Source organism: Carcharhinus amblyrhynchos, chromosome 3, assembly GCF_965287045.1.
Source record: "Carcharhinus amblyrhynchos chromosome 3, sCarAmb.v2.hapA, whole genome shotgun sequence".
In the NCBI taxonomy this organism is placed as follows: domain Eukaryota; kingdom Metazoa; phylum Chordata; class Chondrichthyes; order Carcharhiniformes; family Carcharhinidae; genus Carcharhinus; species Carcharhinus amblyrhynchos.
The window spans coordinates 84912441-84931063 of NC_137326.1; the positions used below are offsets into that span (position 1 = coordinate 84912441).

The 18623-nt window shown below is 42.5% G+C and overlaps 1 protein-coding gene across 4 annotated transcripts in view; it reads right to left on the minus strand.

Moving 5' to 3' along the window:
- The window catches only part of LOC145341432 (hepatic and glial cell adhesion molecule-like), a 29337-nt gene extending 12951 nt beyond the window's left edge, over nt 1-16386 (minus strand). For 2 of the 4 annotated variants that reach the window (XM_080186380.1, XM_080186378.1), the window contains exons 1-3: nt 16184-16386; nt 9607-9710; nt 8760-9119 (exon numbers count right to left, since the gene is read on the minus strand). In XM_080186380.1, coding sequence (XP_080042506.1) covers nt 8760-9119; nt 9607-9655 — 409 coding nt within the window. In that variant the 5' untranslated portion in view covers nt 9656-9710; nt 16184-16386. Of the gene's footprint in view, nt 1-8759; nt 9120-9606; nt 9711-13995; nt 14140-16183 lie in introns of those variants that run through there. The other 2 variants (XM_080186381.1, XM_080186379.1) reach the window with 2 other exon arrangements.
- Nucleotides 16387-18623: the final 2237 nt, after the last annotated feature.

Consider the following 18623-nt stretch of genomic DNA (forward strand, 5'->3'; position numbering starts at 1 on the left):
TACCAAGTCACCCTGCAAGTTAACCTTAAGAGAATCCTGAACTAGAACTCCTGTGTCCCTTTGCGCTTCCAATTTCTGAATTCTCTCCCCATTTGGAAAATAGTCTACACCTCTATTCTTTCTACCAAAGTGTATAATCTTACACTTTCCTACATTGTATTCCATCTACCACTTTGCCCACTCTCTTAACCTGCCCAATTCTTTTTTCAGCCTCCCCGCTTCTTCAATACAACCAGTTCCCCCACCTGTCTTTGTATCATCTGCAAACTTAGCCACAATACCCTCAGTTCCTTCATCTAGATCATTGATGTATATAATGAAAAGTTGTGGTCCCAACACTAATACCTGCAGAACTCCAATAGTCACCAGCTGCCATCATGAAAAGAAACCTTTTATCCCCACTCTTTGCCTTCTATCAAACAGCCAATGTTATATCCATGTGAGCACCTTGCCTCTTACACCATGGAATCTTATCTTACTCAGCAGCCTTCTGTGTTGCACTTTGTCAAAGGCCTTTTGGAAATCCAAGTAGATAACATCCACTGAGTCTCCTTTGTCCAACCTGCTTTTTACCTCCTCAAAGAATTCTAACAGATTTGTCAGGCATGACCTCCCCTTGATGAAACCATGCTGACTTTGTCCTATTTTACCATGCCGAGTTTTCTAAAATCGCATACTTAATAATGGATTCTTAAATCTTACCAATGACTGAAGTCAGACTAACCGGCCTGTAATTCCTCATCTTTTGCCTCCCTCCCTTCTTAAACAGGTGATTTTCCAATCCTTTGGGACCCTCCCGACTCCAATGATTCCCAAAAGATCACCACTAATGCCACCACTATCCCTTCAATTTCAGAACTCTGAGGTGTAGTCCATCTGGTCCAGGTGATTTATCTATCTTCAGACCTTTCAGCTTCCCTAGCACCTTCTCCTTGGTAATGGCCACCATGCTCACCTCTTTGTTACTACTTCTCCAGCATAATTTTCAAGCAGTCCAATGTTCACTCTTGCCTCTTTATATATTAATATCCCTTTATAAATCTAAAAAAAAAGCTTGCAGTCTTCTTTTATAATCCTGGCTAGTTTTCTCTCATATTTCATCTTCTCCCCTCCTTATTTCTTTTTTAGTTGCCCTCTTTTGGTTTTTAAAGACTTCCCAATCCCCTGGCTGTCCACTAATCACTAAAATTGTATGCTTTCTCTTTTGCTTTTATGCTGTCCTGACTTCCCTTGTCAGCCATAGTTGCCACAGCAGTGATGCTGAAGACAATGTAAAAAGAGGTGTGGGTTTTCATAGAACACAGAATTCCTACAGTACAGAAGGAGACCATTTGGCCCATCAAGTCTGCACAAGCTCTTTGACAGAATATGGTACCCAGGCCTCTAACAAAGTTTGAAATTTCTTGACGACACTAGAAGCTGCAACATAACATATTGACAATGAGGTGGAACCAATTGAAGGGCACAGCCTATCAGTGAGTATCTGATTCAATTGCAGTTGGAAAAGAGGGGATATAAGAACATAAGAAATAGGAGCAGGAGTAGGCCATCCAGCCCTTCGAGCCTGCCCCGCCATTCAATAAGATCATGGCTGATCTGTCGCTGCTCAGTTCCACTTTCCCGCCCTCTCCCCATAACCCTTAATCCCCTCTCCTATCAAAAACCCATCAACCCGCGTCTTAAAAATATTTAGTGAGGCAGCCTCCACCACTTCAACGGGCAGAGAATTCCAGAGATTCACCACCCTTTGAGTGAAGAAGTTCCTCCTCAACTCCGTTCTAAACCGCCCCCCTTTTATCTTGAGGCTGTGCCCCCTAGTCCTATTGTCTTTTTTGAGCGGGAAGAGTCTTTCCACCTCTATCCTATCCATCCCATTCATCATCTTATACGTCTCAATGAGATCTCCTCTCATTCTTCTAAACTCTAACGAGTACAAGCCCAGTTTATTCAGCCTCTCCTCATAGCTCAACCCCCTCAACTCCGGTATCAGCCTAATAAACCTCCTCTGCACTCCCTCTAAGGCCAAAATATCTTTGCGCAGCTGCGGCGCCCAAAAATGCACACAGTACTCCAGTTGCGGCCTCACCAATGCCCTATACAGCTGCAGCAAGACCCCCCTACTTTTATATTCAATCCCCTTCGCTGTGAAGGCCAGCATCCCTTTCGCCTTCCTGACCACCTGCTGCACCTGCAAGCTGGGTTTTTGCGACTCATGCACAAGGACCCCGAGGTCCCTCTGCACCGTCGCCTGCTGCAGTTTTTCGCCCCGTAAGTAATAGTCCTTCCTACCATTCTTCCTACCAAAGTGGACCACCTCACACTTGCCAACATTAAATTCCATTTGCCATTTCCTGGCCCATTCGCCCAGCCTATCTAGATCCTTCTGCAGACTCTCCACACCCTCCGCACAATTTGCCGTTCCCCCAATCTTGGTGTCACCAGCAAATTTCGACACTCTACACTCGGTTCCCTCCTCCAGATCATCTATATAAATGGTAAAAAGCTGAGGCCCCAGCACCGACCCCTGGGGCACTCCACTAGTCACCATCCGCCAATCCGAATAGCACCCGTTGACCCCCACTCTCTGCCTCCTATTTGACAACCAATCCTCTATCCACGCTAACACCCTACCCCCAACTCCATGTCCCTCGACCTTCTGCAATAACCTCTTGTGAGGCACTTTGTCAAACGCCTTCTGAAAATCTAGAAAGACCACATCCATCGGCTCTCCTCTATCCACCGCCCTAGACACATCCTCATAGAACTCCAGTAAATTTGTCAGACACGACTTCCCTTTAATGAAACCGTGCTGCGTCTGCTCTATCAAGCAATTCCCTTCAAGATGCCTCGCAATTTCCTCCTTAATGACAGATTCTAACATTTTACCTACCACAGACGTTAAACTAACCGGCCTATAACTCCCCGCCTTTTGCCTGGCACCCTTCTTAAACAACGGCGTAACATTAGCCGTTTTCCAATCATCTGGCACTTCCCCGGAATCCAGCGACGTTTGGAAAATAACCACCAAGGCATCCACTATCACCTCTGCCATTTCTTTCAGAACCCTCAGATGCATTCCATCCGGTCCTGGGGACTTGTCCACAATCAGCCCCTCCAGTCTGTCGAGCACCGCCTTTCTAGTAACAGTAATGTCATTAAGACCCTCCAGTCCTACCACCTTTCCATCGCTAACACCCGGCAAATTATTCACGTCCTCCTCCGTGAAGACCGAAACAAAAAAGTTATTCAATACCTTAGCCATATCCCCATCCCCTACCACTAGGTCCCCTTTCTCATCCTCTAAAGGACCAACATTCACCCTAGCCAGCCTCTTCCTTTTTATATATTTATAAAAACTCTTGCTATCCTTTTTTATATTAAGCGCTAGCCCAGCTTCATAGTTTCTCCTACCCTTCCTTATCAACTTCTTTGTCAATCTTTGTTGACATTTAAACCTCTCCCAATCCTCTTCTCGCCCACTACTCTTAGCTACTCTAAATTCCTCCGCTTTTAGTTTAACACTTTCCTTCACCTCCTTTGTTATCCACGGCTTATTACCTCTCCTCCTACTATCCTTTTTGACCATCGGAATAAATTTCCGTTGAGCACCAAGAAAGATCTCCTTAAAGATCCTCCACTGCTCCTCAACAGACCCTCCCTCCAACGCGCTCTCCCAGTCCACATTCGCCAATTCTTCTCTCATCCTACCGTATTCCCCTCTATTCAAACAAAGGACGCGTGTCCGGGAACCCACTTTCTCCTCCTCCATCTGCACCAGAAACTCCACCATACAATGATCACTCTCCCCAAGAGGATCCTTCACCACAAGGTCCCTAATTCTACCCGCCTCATTACATAACACCAGATCCAAGATAGCTCGCTCCCTCGTCGGCTCCAACACACACTGTTCGAGGAAACTATCCCGGCAGCATTCCAAGAACTCTTCCTCGAGCCCCCCACGTCTCTTGGATGAATAGATTCAGCAGGAGGGTTGTTGAGCTAAAAGAGATAAACACCACATACTTAACACAGGACATGTAGTCCTGCTGGCTGAGTAGTCCTCAGGATAAGATGTGCCCTTGTGTTCGTATCTCTGTTGAGAGGTTTGGCCCCGACCTAGCCCCAGCCACCTGTTTACTCAACATGGGCACCATTCTCCTCTGCATCTTCCTCCTTCACCTCTGCTGAAATGCTTTTATCTAGAACTTTTTAATTCTTTAATAGGATGTTAACTCTGCTGGCAAGGTGATATATTTCCAATTAGGATCATGTGTGGCTTGGAGGGGAACTTTCAGGTGGTGGTGTTCCCCCTTTGCTGCCCTTGTCCTTCGAGGTGGCAGAGGGTGCAGGTTTTGAAGGTGCTGTTGTGGGAGCCTAGGTAAGTTGCTGAAGTGCATTTTGTAGAGGATATGCACTGTTGCCACTGCACAGCATTAGTGATGTGCATCAATGTTTAAGATGGTGCATGAGATGCCGATCTTTGTTACTTTGTTCTGGATGGTGTTGAGTTTTTTGAGTGTTTTACTCATCCAGACAAATAAAACAATATTCCATCACATGTCTGACTTGTGATCATAGAATCATAGATTCCTACAGTGCAGAATGAGGCCATTCGGTACATTGAGTCTACACTGACCACAATCCCACCCAGGCCTCATACCTACAACCCCATGCATTTACCCTAGCTAACCCCCCTAACACTGTGGGGCAATTTAGTATAGCCAATTCACTTAACCCACACATTTTTGGAATGTGGGAGGAAACCGGAGCATCCGGAGGAAATCCACACAGACACAGGGAGAATGTACAAACTCCACACAGACAGAACCAATCTGGGATTCGAATCTGGAACCCTGGCGCTAACAGTGCTAACCATTGTGTCACTGTGTTGCCTATGGTCAGATGGTTTTCATTGTAACATCTCTGTGCCTCTGTCTTAGGGTCACATAAATGTTTGAGTTGACACTGCTTCAAGGGATAACCAAAACAGATATTCTTTGGCCCAAGAATTTCTTTTCCTTCTTTATTCTCTCATGGGATGTGAGCATGAGCGGGTCTGACAGCTCTTTGCTTGAGATGAGTTGTGGGGGGGAGGAGTTGAAAGTGGCTCCGACGGCTCTCTGTCTGAGATCAGTGGAGGGGAAGGGGGGAGAAACCTGCAATCGGCCTGGGTGGCGAAGGGGATGGGGGGGGGATAAGGGGATGGGGGGGGATAAGGGGATGGGGGGGGAATAAGGGGATGGGGGAGATGAGGGGATCAGTAATGCTGGGAGGGGTGGAACAGTATCTGTGGGGGCCAGAGGGAGGCATTATCCGACCCGAGAGTGATATGGCACGGGAGCAGCATTCTTTTTTTTTGCACATGCGGAGTTGGAGGCACCAATCGGAGCTGCAGGATTTCAGGTGCATTAAGCCCTGCCCACAGGCTTGTGCAGCACGATTCGGAATCACTGATATTTTTACAGGCAGAGTGTGTAAGGGGGTGCCTGAAAATGGGTCTAAAAGTCAGATCTGAAACACTCTCAGTTTCAAGTCCACCCAGCCCAGCGCTCTGAATCAAAATGGTAAAATAGGGCCTTAAGTTTATATTCCAGATTTATTCATTTAATGTAAATTTCACCAATAGCCATGGTGGGACTTCAATCCATGAAACCAAAATATGAACCTGGGCCACTGGATTACCATTATACCAACATTGCCCTGTAGTTTTGGTGATTACATGAAGAGTTGCAGACTGCTGGAGAATGAAGGCATCATGACAGTTGTCAGGATAGTGAGTTCACACATCCACAAAGATCTGTTGAATGTTTAAGCAGTCGAAGCCTTTCTTATTGATAAACCTCACTGTTCCAACACTCAGGGGTGCTTTGATGGCCATATGGATGCAATTGATGATGCCCTGCAACTGGGGAATCCAGCAACCGAGGTAGACCGTATCGTCCTTTATGCCAGCAAGGCTCCTTTGTCTAAAATTGTAAGTGCTGCCCAGCTCTTCAAACTAGTGCACCAGTGCCCTGTGAGATGCAGTGATGTGCTGCTGCTTGAGAGATGCCACTAATTTCCACTGCTGATCCTTGGAAGGAGCAAGAGGGGAAATAGTTCAAGGCTAGAGTTACATTAATGGCTACTGGCTGAGAATGGTAAGCTATACTGAGGCTCACTTCTACAAGGCCACGAATCTCAATGACCATCTGCCAGGTTAGGCACAGTATTGTGTGGTGCTGATTTCCTGAAATGCCCAGGTAACTTCTTTGGTGGTAAACTCAAGATTGTGGCCTTCATTGCCTCACTCCAGCCTCCCCATGCCAGGGCTCGGCATCAGTTCCTGAGGATGTTAGTCCTCTTTGCTCCTCATCTCTACATGCCAGTACCTCAATCCCATGTCCGGCTGTTGCCTTTATTGTGGTCAACTGCATTTAAAATGTTTAGTCACTCCCACCTGTTATGGTCCCATGATTCCTAAATGGTTACTTCCCCTCCATGCATGCAGCATGCAAAGACTCCTTGCACTGCAACTCTGCTCATCGGATGGCACCTGTGGATGAATGCCCCTTCCTCCCTCCCCAGTCATGAACCCTTTTATGTGCCTATCTTGCTGCCTCCTTCTAACTGGATTGTTTTCAGATTCGTCGTGTAAACAATATCTACCCACAAAAATTGCAAACCATCCATTTAAAGGTTGATAAAAAAACTTGTTAACAAACTTAATTGGACCTGGATCTGAATTGAGCATTTTACAGGGTTCTGACTTCCCTCCTTTTGAGCTAAATGACTTACAGTCAGAACGGCACCAGCAGCCAACATCACAGCAAGTGGTGTAAAATTACTTGCTTGCCTGCCTGCACCCATATTTGGCTGAAAATCCTGTTGTGTTTACAATGTACAGATGCAGAAACAATGATTGTGGTTCCATGGATTAATTACTCATAACTGAAAGGTTTGACTCAGCCCTGCCTAACTAGGTATCAACCATCATTTAAATACAACTGTGAGAAAAGTATTGTTATTCAGAATTCATTACATTTTCCCATGTCGGAGGATTCTATTTATTGTTTGGTTATGCCAACGATAACTCACAAAACTGGTTTGTTCAGTGAACATGATGTGGGTATGCTGGCGTTGGACTGGGGTAAACACAGTAAAATGTGTAACAACACCAGGTTTAAGTCCATTTGATATTTGATAGTAAACTATCAAATAAATCGGTTGGACTTAAACCTGGTGTTGTCAGACGTTTTACTTGCTCAGTGGATACAGAGGGGGGTGATTTTACCATTTTGATTTGATGTGCTGAATCTGGGTGTAATTCAGATCCGACGTGTAAACCCGTTCTCAGGTGCCCCCATACGCACTTAGCCTAAAAAAAAATCGCGATTCTGAATTGTGCTGTGGGCAGGGCTTATCATGCCCAAAACACTGCTCCTCCGATCGAAGCCTTCAACTGCACATGCACAGTGAAAAGAAATTTGAAAAATGCTCTCCTGTCATATCGCTCCTGCGCCACATAAAGAGGCCTGGGAGTGAAGGCCCCCATAAACATCGCCCCCATCTCCACAACACAACTGTCCTGCTTATCCACCCATCCCTCCCGCTACCCAAATTGCAACCCCCTGCCTCACTTCCCTCCCACTGATTGTCTGCAGAGTGGAGGTGGACCCCCTTGCACCCCCCCCCCCCCCACCAATTGCCCACAGACTGGCAGCAGATCCCCCGCCCCCCCCACCATTACTGCTCTCCCCACCAGAGAATGATCGGGCCTCCCCCCCAACCCACCAGAGAATGGCCCATTTGGCCCATTGAGTCTGCACCGACCTGACAGAATATTTTACCCAGGCCTTCTCGCCTACCCTATCCCTGTGACCTCACACATTTACTATCACCAATCCATCTATCTTACACACTGGGCACTAAAGGGCAATTTATCATGGCAAATCCACCTAACCCTGCACATCCTTGGACTTTAACTTGTGAAACTGGTATTTTTTAAGGACCTTGCAAACAGTAAGTTGAAACAAAATGTATTATCTGCACCACTGATAGTAAGTGAAGGTTTTGACCCAGTCTTAACACAGAAACTGTTGTAAGAACATAAGAACATAAGAAATAGGAGCAGGAGTAGGCCATCTAGCCCTTCGAGCCTGCCCCGCCATTCAATAAGATCATGGCTGATCTGTCGTGGCTCAGTTCCACATTCCCGCCCTCTCCCCATAACCCTTAATCCCCTCTCTTATCATAAACCCATCAACCCACGTCTTAAAAATATTTAGCGAGGCAGCCTCCACCACCTCAACGGGCAGAGAATTCCAGAGATTCACCACCCTTTGAGTGAAGAAGTTCCTCCTCAACTCCATTCTAAACCGCCCCCCCTTTATTTTGAGGCTGTGCCCCCTAGTCCTACTGTCCTTTCTGAGCGGGAAGAGTCTCTCCACCTCTATCCTATCCATCCCATTCATCATCTTATACGTCTCAATGAGATCTCCCCTCATTCTTCTAAACTCTAACGAATACAAGCCTAATTTATTCAGCCTCTCCTCATAGCTCAACCCCCTCAACTCCGGCATCAGCCTAGTAAACCTCCTCTGCACTCCCTCCAAGGCCAAAATATCCTTGCGCAAGTACGGCGCCCAAAACTGCACACAGTTGTGAAATGATCAGAAACATTTTTCATTGTGACACATCCAGGCCTCAATAAAAAAACTAATTTTAGAATGCTGCTGCAATTCGTTAAGTTGGCAGAGGTTCCAGAACCAAACACTTACCAAATACATGCATCTTGAATGTAATTTGATCACGGTTTTTCAGCTCTGTCCCATAGTAGTCAATGTGTATTTCATATTCTCCAGTGTCATTAACGTGGACATCATTCAACATCACAAAACCTTCATAAATTCCAACTCTGTGTTGATACAGTGGGTGGACAATGTGCAACCTCTCCGGATGATTGGATTTCCATGTTAAAATCTTAAAGGGCACGGGAAATTTTAATCTAAAGGTTACATCATATGGATCAGTGCCATTGTACTGTATAGGGAACAGGACTACTTCTTCTGAAGTGGCATTAGTGACGGTATTTGGTGTGGCAAATAATGTTTCTCCACATGGTACAAACAAATGGAACACTGGAAAACACAAACATAGATTTTTTTTGTTGCTAGTTTAAGAAAAATAAAATAGATTATTAACTGTGACAAGTAAAGTTGAAGGGCAAGGTAAGTAAGGGGATAGTTGAGTTTACTTCGATTTGGCGATTAGAATTGTTCTATCCTTTAAGACAGGCTCGGTAACCTGACCATTGAGTCCAAGCGGTGTATGGTGATTGCTGGAAGTGTTCATTTTTTAGTGGAGGTTGAATTTCTCCCTGTTCTAGTAATCTATGTGGTTTGAGCAGTTTGAACTCCAGCAGTAATATTATGGACACTCGTGGGAAGGTGGGCACAACCATTGGTCTTTCCATTCAGCACATGCATTTTCCAGGTTTGTGTAAGGGGATATATTCGTACGCTCAGGGAGTTTACATTCATATCCAAGTCAATGTCAATGTCACTTCAACAATTGTGAAATTCTTAATAAACATAGGGCTGTGTCATGACCATTAACAAGTATTACCTGTAGAAAATCTGAAGATGTCAACAATTAATGAATTTGAGTATTTCATTGTTTATTCTGCACAACTTGAACTTTTTCCTTTTCTTCATGAACACTGGCTGATCCTAAAAGGGGATAAAATTAATAACTTGACAAAATGTACAATGTTTAGCAGGGATTCTCCTAGAAATATCAACAACCTGAATACATGCAAAGGAGGAGAGGTTTGCCTTCCGTGATCTCAGGATATCACTTTACAGTCAATGAAGTACTGGGTACTTCTTAAGCTTAGCTCTTGTTGAAGCTTGAAAAATGCAGGAGCCAATTTACACACAGCAAGGTCCCATAAACAGCAATGTTTTAATGGCCAGGTAATTTGCTTTTAGTGATGCTGATTTGAGGGATAAATATTGTTCAGGAGTGTATTTGGGACTAGGACATAACTGGAATAGTAGTGTACGATGAGGTGCAGATTCACCAAGGAGAATGAGACTGAGATGGGCAAAAACACTCCTCTTCAAAATCCTGGCCATATAGAAAACTATTTACCAATTGCAGTTAAGGTCAGCATTGATTTTCACCATTCTGTCAGAAGATTATTCTGTGTGAATATTGAGTAATGACCATGTAGTACATTTTGAAATTTGTTTCCCATAATTCACTCAGTTGAAACTTGTCTGACTGCATTTAGAGTTAGGACTTCTAAGCCTATATAATGTCAATGGAAACATTCCTGAGAGTTGGTCCTACTACATAATGGCCTACATAACTACGGTCACCATGTGGCTGCCACCTTCTCAGTGGCAGTCTGCAATTGGTGGCACACAGTATGGAGAACAGACTGGTTCGACTGCAGCATGCTGGCTTTTAAACTAACAGAGGCGAGAGAGGGTTTGGATAAAGGGAGAATTAAAAATCCAAAAAGAGAAAAGATTACACAGTAATAGAGTGTTGTGATACATATAAACAATAGCAGAATGGGCCAGGAAGGGACAGAGAATTTAACAGTAATAGCGCACCAATGAGTAAGGTCCATGCAGGCAATAATAGGAAAGAAATAAATTAATGGCCCTTTATCTGAATTTGGAAAGCATACACAATGTGATAAATGAACAAATGGAATTAATGGTTTAGATTTAATTGCCAATGCAGAGTAATGATTACAAGGTGACCAAAGTTGGGAAATAAATATTCCAGGGTACACAATAGTTTCATAAGTCAGATAGAATGGAGAAGGGAAGGGTTAGCCCTAATGGAAAAGTGATAAGGACATTACTGAGGAAGGAAGTAGAATCAGTATGGATGGAGATGTGAAATAGCCGGTGCAAGAAACACTGGTGTGAGCAATTTATGTGCCCCCAGTTCACAGAATGTTAAACAAGAAATTACTGGACAATGTAACAAAAGCAATGTAATAATTGTCAGTGATTGTAATCTTCACACAGACCAGACCAATTAATTTGGCAAAGGTGATTTGGAAGATGAGTTCATAGAACGCCTCCGTTTCCCTTTCCTGGAGCAATATATCATGGAACCAACTAGAAATAGAGCTATTTTAGATCAAAATTGTGCAGTATGGCCAGCTTAATTAATAATCTCATAGTAAAACTGAGCCACGACAGATCAGCCATGATCTTATTGAATGGTGGGGCAGGCTCGAAGGGCTAGATGGCCTACTCCTGCTCCTATTTCTTATGTCCTTAAAAGATCCACTGAGAAAGTGATCATAATACAATTGAACTCCATAGTCAGTTTTAAAACAACATATTCAAATTACAAGTAAGAAACTGAAAACAAAGCCAATTACATAGCCACGAATGAAGACCTGGCTACAGTCGATTGATAAGTGGACTGGCAAGTATGGTGGTAAATGAGCAGTGGGAAATATTAAAGAAACAACTCAAAATGTTAAAATATATGTTCAATTAAAGAATAAGAAGCCAGCACGAATGATCCATCCGTGGTTTACTAAAAATATCAAAGACATTATTTGATTAAAAGAAAAGGCTTAAATAAATATGAGGATTGAGTGCATTTTAGAAATCAGGAAACGGACACCAAAAAGTTATATAAATGAAAAAAAATAGAGTATTTAGAATGAATTAACCAGGAATATAAAAGCATAGGTCAGAATTTTACCATCTTGCTTACCATGGCAATCGGAGAGGGTGAGGGACAGACTATAGAAACGTCCATTGACCTTGGGCAGGATTTTACAGTTTTGGGACATGTGAGGCTATAAAATCTCATCCATATTGTATGAGCTTTTACAAGCATATATAAAAAGGAAGAGAATAGATAAAGTAAATATTGGTTCCTGAGAAGCAGAAAGAGAAGAAATTATCATGTGGCATGAGGAAATGGCAGAGACATTGAACCTTGTGGTTGTCTTGACTGTGGATGACATGAATTACATACCAGGAAGAGGGTAACCCAGGGCTAAAAAGAGTGAGGGAGTTAAGGTAAATCATATTAGTAGAGAAAAAGTACTGGAGAATTTAAGAGTCTACAATACAACAAATCACCAGTGCCTGATGGCCTACATCCTAGGTTCTAAAAGAGATAGCTGCAGGGCTCATCTTTTGAAGGGTCATCCAGATTGCAACATTGGCTTTCTTCTCTCTTCACAGATGCTGTCAGACCTGCTGAGTTTTTCCAGCATTTTCTGTTCTTGCTTCAGATTCCAGCATCTGCAGTATTCTGCCTTTATCTTAGTTAATAGCATATTTCACTGTCCCATTGTTCATATCATTTAGCAAATTGATAAGAGAAACATTCATCAGCGTTTTACTGAAAAGTGTTGGTATCAAAATTTTCTCCAGGATGATGAACAGAATAACTTTAAAACGTTCTTTTTTTCAGCTGTTTAATCTATGTGGTGCTTCTACAGGATCTTTCTCATCTCTTAAACAATGTTACAGTACAGGATCTTGATTGAAACTTTAATGAACAAGCAAATTGACTAATAACAACCTTGGCCTTTTGGCAAAGATCACGTATAGTATTGACGTGCTGTACTTGTTTGAAGTCATGAGGTTACACTGAGGCTTTATTAGAAGCAATTTTTTAAAGCGGCATCTCAGCCTTTTGGCTAAGATGCAAATGAGATTGAACCTTGGAGGAGGAGCTATGCCTACTCCAATCAGCTTGGATCATGTAGATCAAGGCCAAGACAGGAAGTGAGAGCCCTGTCTTGTCAGGTTGGATTGGGAATGTCTTGCTTGCCGAAATTCTGAATTGGACTTTGATTGGATTGAATTGGATATACAAACAAAAGAAAAAGCAAAACAATAAATAATAATAAATACATTTCGAGGCAGATAGATCATTAAACCTATTTTCTAATTAACCTAGTCATTAGGGCAGCACGGTGGCACAAGAGTAGGCACTACTGCCTCAAAGCACCAGGGGCTTGGGTTCAATTCCAGCCTTAGATGGAGTTTGCAAGTTCTTGCCGTGTCTGCATGGATTTCCTCTGGGTGTTCCGGTTTCCACCAGCACTCCAAAGACACGTAGGTTAGGTGGATTGACCATTGTAAGGTGAAGTAAATCCACTTATTTATGAACATTAATACAATAAGTGGAATATGGACAAAACTGGCTGAAATACAGACAAACCGAAAATTCTATGTTTCAAAAAAACATGGACTTAAAATCACCAGAAACAAGATATCGACAGACAAAGAGACACACGGCCTTATCAAATCCATCAGGGAGTTGCTTGAGCAGACAAAGGGCAATGAGTCATGGCAAAACTAGACTGCTAGTTTTGCAAAATTGAGCCCTGCTAGACCTGGCTAACAATGCTACCCATTATAACAGCTATGGACAGTACACATTATAGGCCCCAAGTTGTCTGCAAGATCTAACATGTTTGGGCCCATGCAAAACCATCTTGATGGAAAAGCGATCAACACCTCATGAGGTCCATCAAAAACAATTTATAGAGTCATGGAGGTTTACAGCATGGAAACAGGCCCTTTGGCCCAACTTGTCCAGACCACCCTAAACTAATCCCATTTAGCACCTCATCAGCTCCAAACACTCTCATCAAATTCAGTTGACCATTGGGAGAAGCCTGCCAGAATGTCAAAAGGCTGCACCTTTTTAAAATTGGATTAAGACAAAGGACGCGAGACTCTTTTCGCCAGAGCACACAGGTTGTTCACTTCTCCACAATTACAGCTAGGGACTCTTCTCCAGGCAAAACCAAACAACTTTGTCTACTCTGCAACCTTATTCCTTATGGGTTCCAACAACTAAAAGGACTTGAAAATTACTCTTCAACCACCAAAGAAAGAAATTCAACAAAGTATTTACCGGCACAGATCCAGGACACAAGAAGCTGCATTTTCAGGCACAATCTCAGACTGAGGGCTTGGGTTGCACAACAAAGATTTTTATACCCACCTGACCACGGGACCAAGACGCGTGTCCCTTGAAGGCAGGATGGCCCTGATCTTTTCTTAAAGGCAGTAATGCCCCTTTGACTCCAGGAGTGGTGAGTATAATCTACAGTTCCCAGAAATCCCCAGTTAGCCAAGTGTTAAGGGAAGGTAGATTGGGAATTCTGTAAAATTGTGTAAACGTAAAAATATACATTGTGTCATTATAGTCTCTTCCTTCCATAGCATAGTAACTGATTATGTGTGCATGTTGGCAGGTCTGGCTAATTTCATTCCCCCCTAAATAAAATTTGGCCTTTTGCATCACCCACTCATCTCTGTTTTCATTCTGGTGGATAACAGAGCTAGAACATAATTCTGGAGTCTAGAAACATAGGGGTTTGGGCACCTTGAAAATGCTCATTCAAGTGGGTTTACTGGTCAGGCATAAACAGTGGCTCACTTTCTCTCTCCCCTACGAAGTCATCCCAGCGTGACATTTCTACTGTTTCCTCCACCCTCAGGAAAGACACACACATCCAAGAGTGATAGCAGAAACCACTACGTGTCAAGTAAAAGACCCCCTGCACCATGCTAAGTTGCCCCTTAGCGTCCCAAGATGTGTTGGTTAGGGTTATAGGATCATAGAATCCCACAGTGCAGGAGGACATTAGGCCCATCGAGTCTGCACCAACTACAATCCCACCCAGGCCCCGTCCCCGCAAACCCAGGCATTTACCCTAGCTAATCCCCTGACTCTAAGGGGCAATTTAGTATTGCCAATCCACCTAACCCGCACATCTTCAGACTGTGGGAGGAAACCAGAGCACCCAAAGGAAACCAACGCAGACACAGGGAGAATGTACAAACTCTGCAGAGACAGTGACTCAAGCTGGAAATTGAACCCAAGTCCCTGACACTATGAGACAGCAGTGCTAACCATTGTGCCACAATGCCACTCATAAGCAGTACTAGCAAGGTGAATGCATAGGGTTATGAGACTAGGTCTGGGTAAGATAGTCTGTCAGAGAGACTTTGCAGATTTGTTGGCCTCCTTCTGCACTGTAGTGATTCAATGAATGCATATTCTTTGATTCAATTTCTTCCCTGGTCTTTGCAACTTTAGGTGCAAACATCAGCAGAAATGTAACTGCACCAGCCTTATAAAGATTGTGCTGATAAGAACTGGTCAAAGACTGGGAATTCTGCTGTGAGTAACTCACCACCCAGTTTCTCAAAGCCTGTCTACCATCGATAAGGCAGAAATCAGGAGTTTGATGGAATACGTCATTTGCCTGGATGACTACAGCTTCAACAGATTCAAGAATCATCATCGAATCATAGAAGCCCTGCAGTGTTTGACACCATCCAGAACAAAGCAACCTGCTTGATCGGAACTCCATCTACTATTCTAAATCTTTTCTCCATCTATCATTGGTGCACAATTGCAGCAGTGTGTACCACATTCAATATGTACTTCAGTAACTTGCAAAGGCTCCTTCAACAGCAACTTTAAAATCTGTGAATCTACTGCCTAAAATGGGAACACCACCAACTGCAAAATCCCCTCCTAGTCGCTCAATGTTCAGACTTGGAAATACCATTCCCATTCATTCACTGTCACTTGGTCAAAATCCTGAAACTCAGTAACACCACGGTGAGTGTACCAACACCACATGGACAGCAACATTTCAAAAAGGCAGCTCACTACCATCTTCTCAAGGGCAATTTGGGATCAGTATTAAATGCTCGTCCAGTCAATAGCGTTCACACTCCCACAGCAACAAACAAAAACTGTCTGGATCTATTTCTATTAACATTTCAAATTGTTGAATAACTTGAACATTCAAATCTCAAATTCTAGGGTTTCAGATCCTGTTAACAGCTGAATTTAAATGTAACTGCCACACAGCTAAACAAACTGCAGTTTGTTGGATCTGGCTGGGTTTCTCACTCTAACCTGTGGCCAGGGAGACAGCTGAATAAATCTTCACAATATATTGATCTAAACTGTGGACATTATTTTGAATGCAGATTGTTTTTAAATTCTTAGTGCATGAATCACCATCTAGTCAAAAGAAGACATTCATTTTTGTCCCTTCACTTTGAGAGATTCAGTAATTTAATACCTGTGGGATATTTTCATTTAATCATTTTTCTAAATCTCATTTCCTTCTCGCAATAAAAAGAGAAACTTTAAAGCAGAAACTCACCTGTGCCTTTTCCTGAAATTCTCTCCTCCTAATAGTTGTTGTGTGCCAGCTCCTTTGTAGAAACTTTGAGCAGTCAGTGAATAGCAGCAACTGAGCAATGTCTCAGTGACGGTCAGGCTGAATTCAGACACATTCATTACTGTCTGTTCCAACTCACCAGTTTGTGTTTGAGGGGATCGGTTCCCTCCTGTCCGGGGATTGGTTCCCAATCTCCACATGCTCATCTATTTCCTCATTTTCATACAACTGAATTCAGACCAGACAGGAACTTCACAAGCAGTAAACATCAGATGCCTGTCTTCTTAAATTTCCATTTAATGTGTAGCTTGTTCTTTGTTCTGTTTTCATTTGGCTCTGGTCCAGACTCACTGTACATGTGGGAATTTGTTAAAATGTGTATTTTAAAGTAGGTTGTCTTTGAAGATCAAATCAATATTTGTATTTTACTGACATCTCTTGCTTGTTCCATTATATCTGGAGTTAACTGATGGTGTTGACAGATTATTAATAAATTAAATCAACAATATAAATAACTATTTCACACATTAAAATGTGGATCAGAATTTAATTTAATTGTCATTTATAAGATTGTGATTTAAAACTGTCAGCACCAAACACTTTCTTCACAAAATAAATAACCAAAGCTGGTTTTCTGGAAGTTTGGGAATTAACAATAACTGGGAGGATTCATTTTCCATTCACAGAGTTACTTTGTGGCTCAGTGATTAATTTCAGACACACACTGCTGTTCTTTAATACTGTCCAAGCCCTGAATCAGACACTGCCCAGAATTCACCACTTTGTAATTCACTCCCGGTGTAAAAAAGTACTGAGTGACAATTTATTTTCAAGTTGTCCTATTCCTAAAATAGCTGTCTGAATCTGCAGCTCTGTCTGCACCCCTTCTTAGAAGTGTGGTCGGCCAGTGATAGAATAATGGTGATAGGATTGAGATGGGAAGGAACTTCTTCACTCAGAGGGTGATGAATCTTTGGAATTTTCTATCCCAGAGAGTTGTGGAGCATGTTCAGGACAGATATCAGTCATTTTCAGGATACGGTTGACAGCAAGGGATATGGGCATAATGTGGAGAAATTGCATTGAGGTAGAGGATAAGCCATGATCTAGTTAAATGGCAGAGCAGCCTCGAGGGGTTGAATTGCCTACTCCTGCTCGTTTCCTGTATTGCTATGTTTTCAGAAATGCGTTGTCACCACTTCAGTTGTGCTGGAGTTCCATCTCTTCTCTGTATCCTTAATTCTGATAGCTAGAGCTGCACTTCAGTCATGAATAGTTCATTGTAAAATAAATGGAACTTAGCAACATGTACAGTAATTCTGTTGTGTTTGTGTCCCTTTTTGACTTTTTTTGTCCTCAATTTGTGTTTTACTTTGGCTTTTAATTGTCTCAGCAACAACGTACAATGTTTGTACCTCAGCAATCATCAAAACATCTATTTTTCACTGGAAAAACACCCTTTTATTGATAAATACACAGAATCTGAGACTGGTTAAACAGCAAACACTAATGAGAATTGACAAATAATGAAGGGAAGCTCAGCAGCTATTATTATCTGTAAACAGTTCGAGATGTGTAAAACTCCAGAAAGTAATGCTTGAAATAAAATGTTTGAATAATTAGATGGAAATAATAAATCTTCATGGCAACACACAAAGTTGTTTATAGATTCTAAACCTTTTGGCAACATGAACATTATGATGCATGGAGTAGGAATCTCACCATCTAGTGACTGTTTACAGTTATTGCCATATTAGGAGAAATTTTAAGTTGAAAGGTTGAAGTCGATTGTGGCCAGAATCTCTCAATAATTGCAGGTAAGCAATTCTCTTTATTCTATCTTGATCCATTTCTCTAGAGAGATCTTAATACTTCCGTCTCCTGTGAAATATCCAATCCTATCTGAAATTGTTTTAAGAGAAAAATATTACAAACGTCTATCAACTTGCATCAAAGTACTTTATAGCCAAAGAAATGTTTTTATAAGTGTTATAATGTTATAACTGTTCAAACTGTTATATTGTAGAACATGAGGTATTCAATTTGTGCACAGCAAGCTCCCACCATCAAAAATGTCACAATGGCTAGTTAAGCAATTGAGGGATAAATATTGATAAGGACACGTGGGTAACATGTGATGTCGTTCAAACTAGTGTCACTTGGCTTTTAGGACCACTTGAGAGGGCAGACGCAGCTTTGCTTAACATCACAACTTAAAAACGGCACCCCCAAATGTGCAGCATCCCCTCAATACTGCATTGTTCAGGAAGTTGAGCACTGAAACAGAGGTGATTTGAGCCACAGTTCATTTAATTCTGTCATTCATCCATCTGAATATAAGTTCACTTACTGGAGCTGTTGTCTCAGTTTCTGTTAATGAATGTTTGACAGGCAGTTCTTGCGTGGATACAATTGTTTTCAA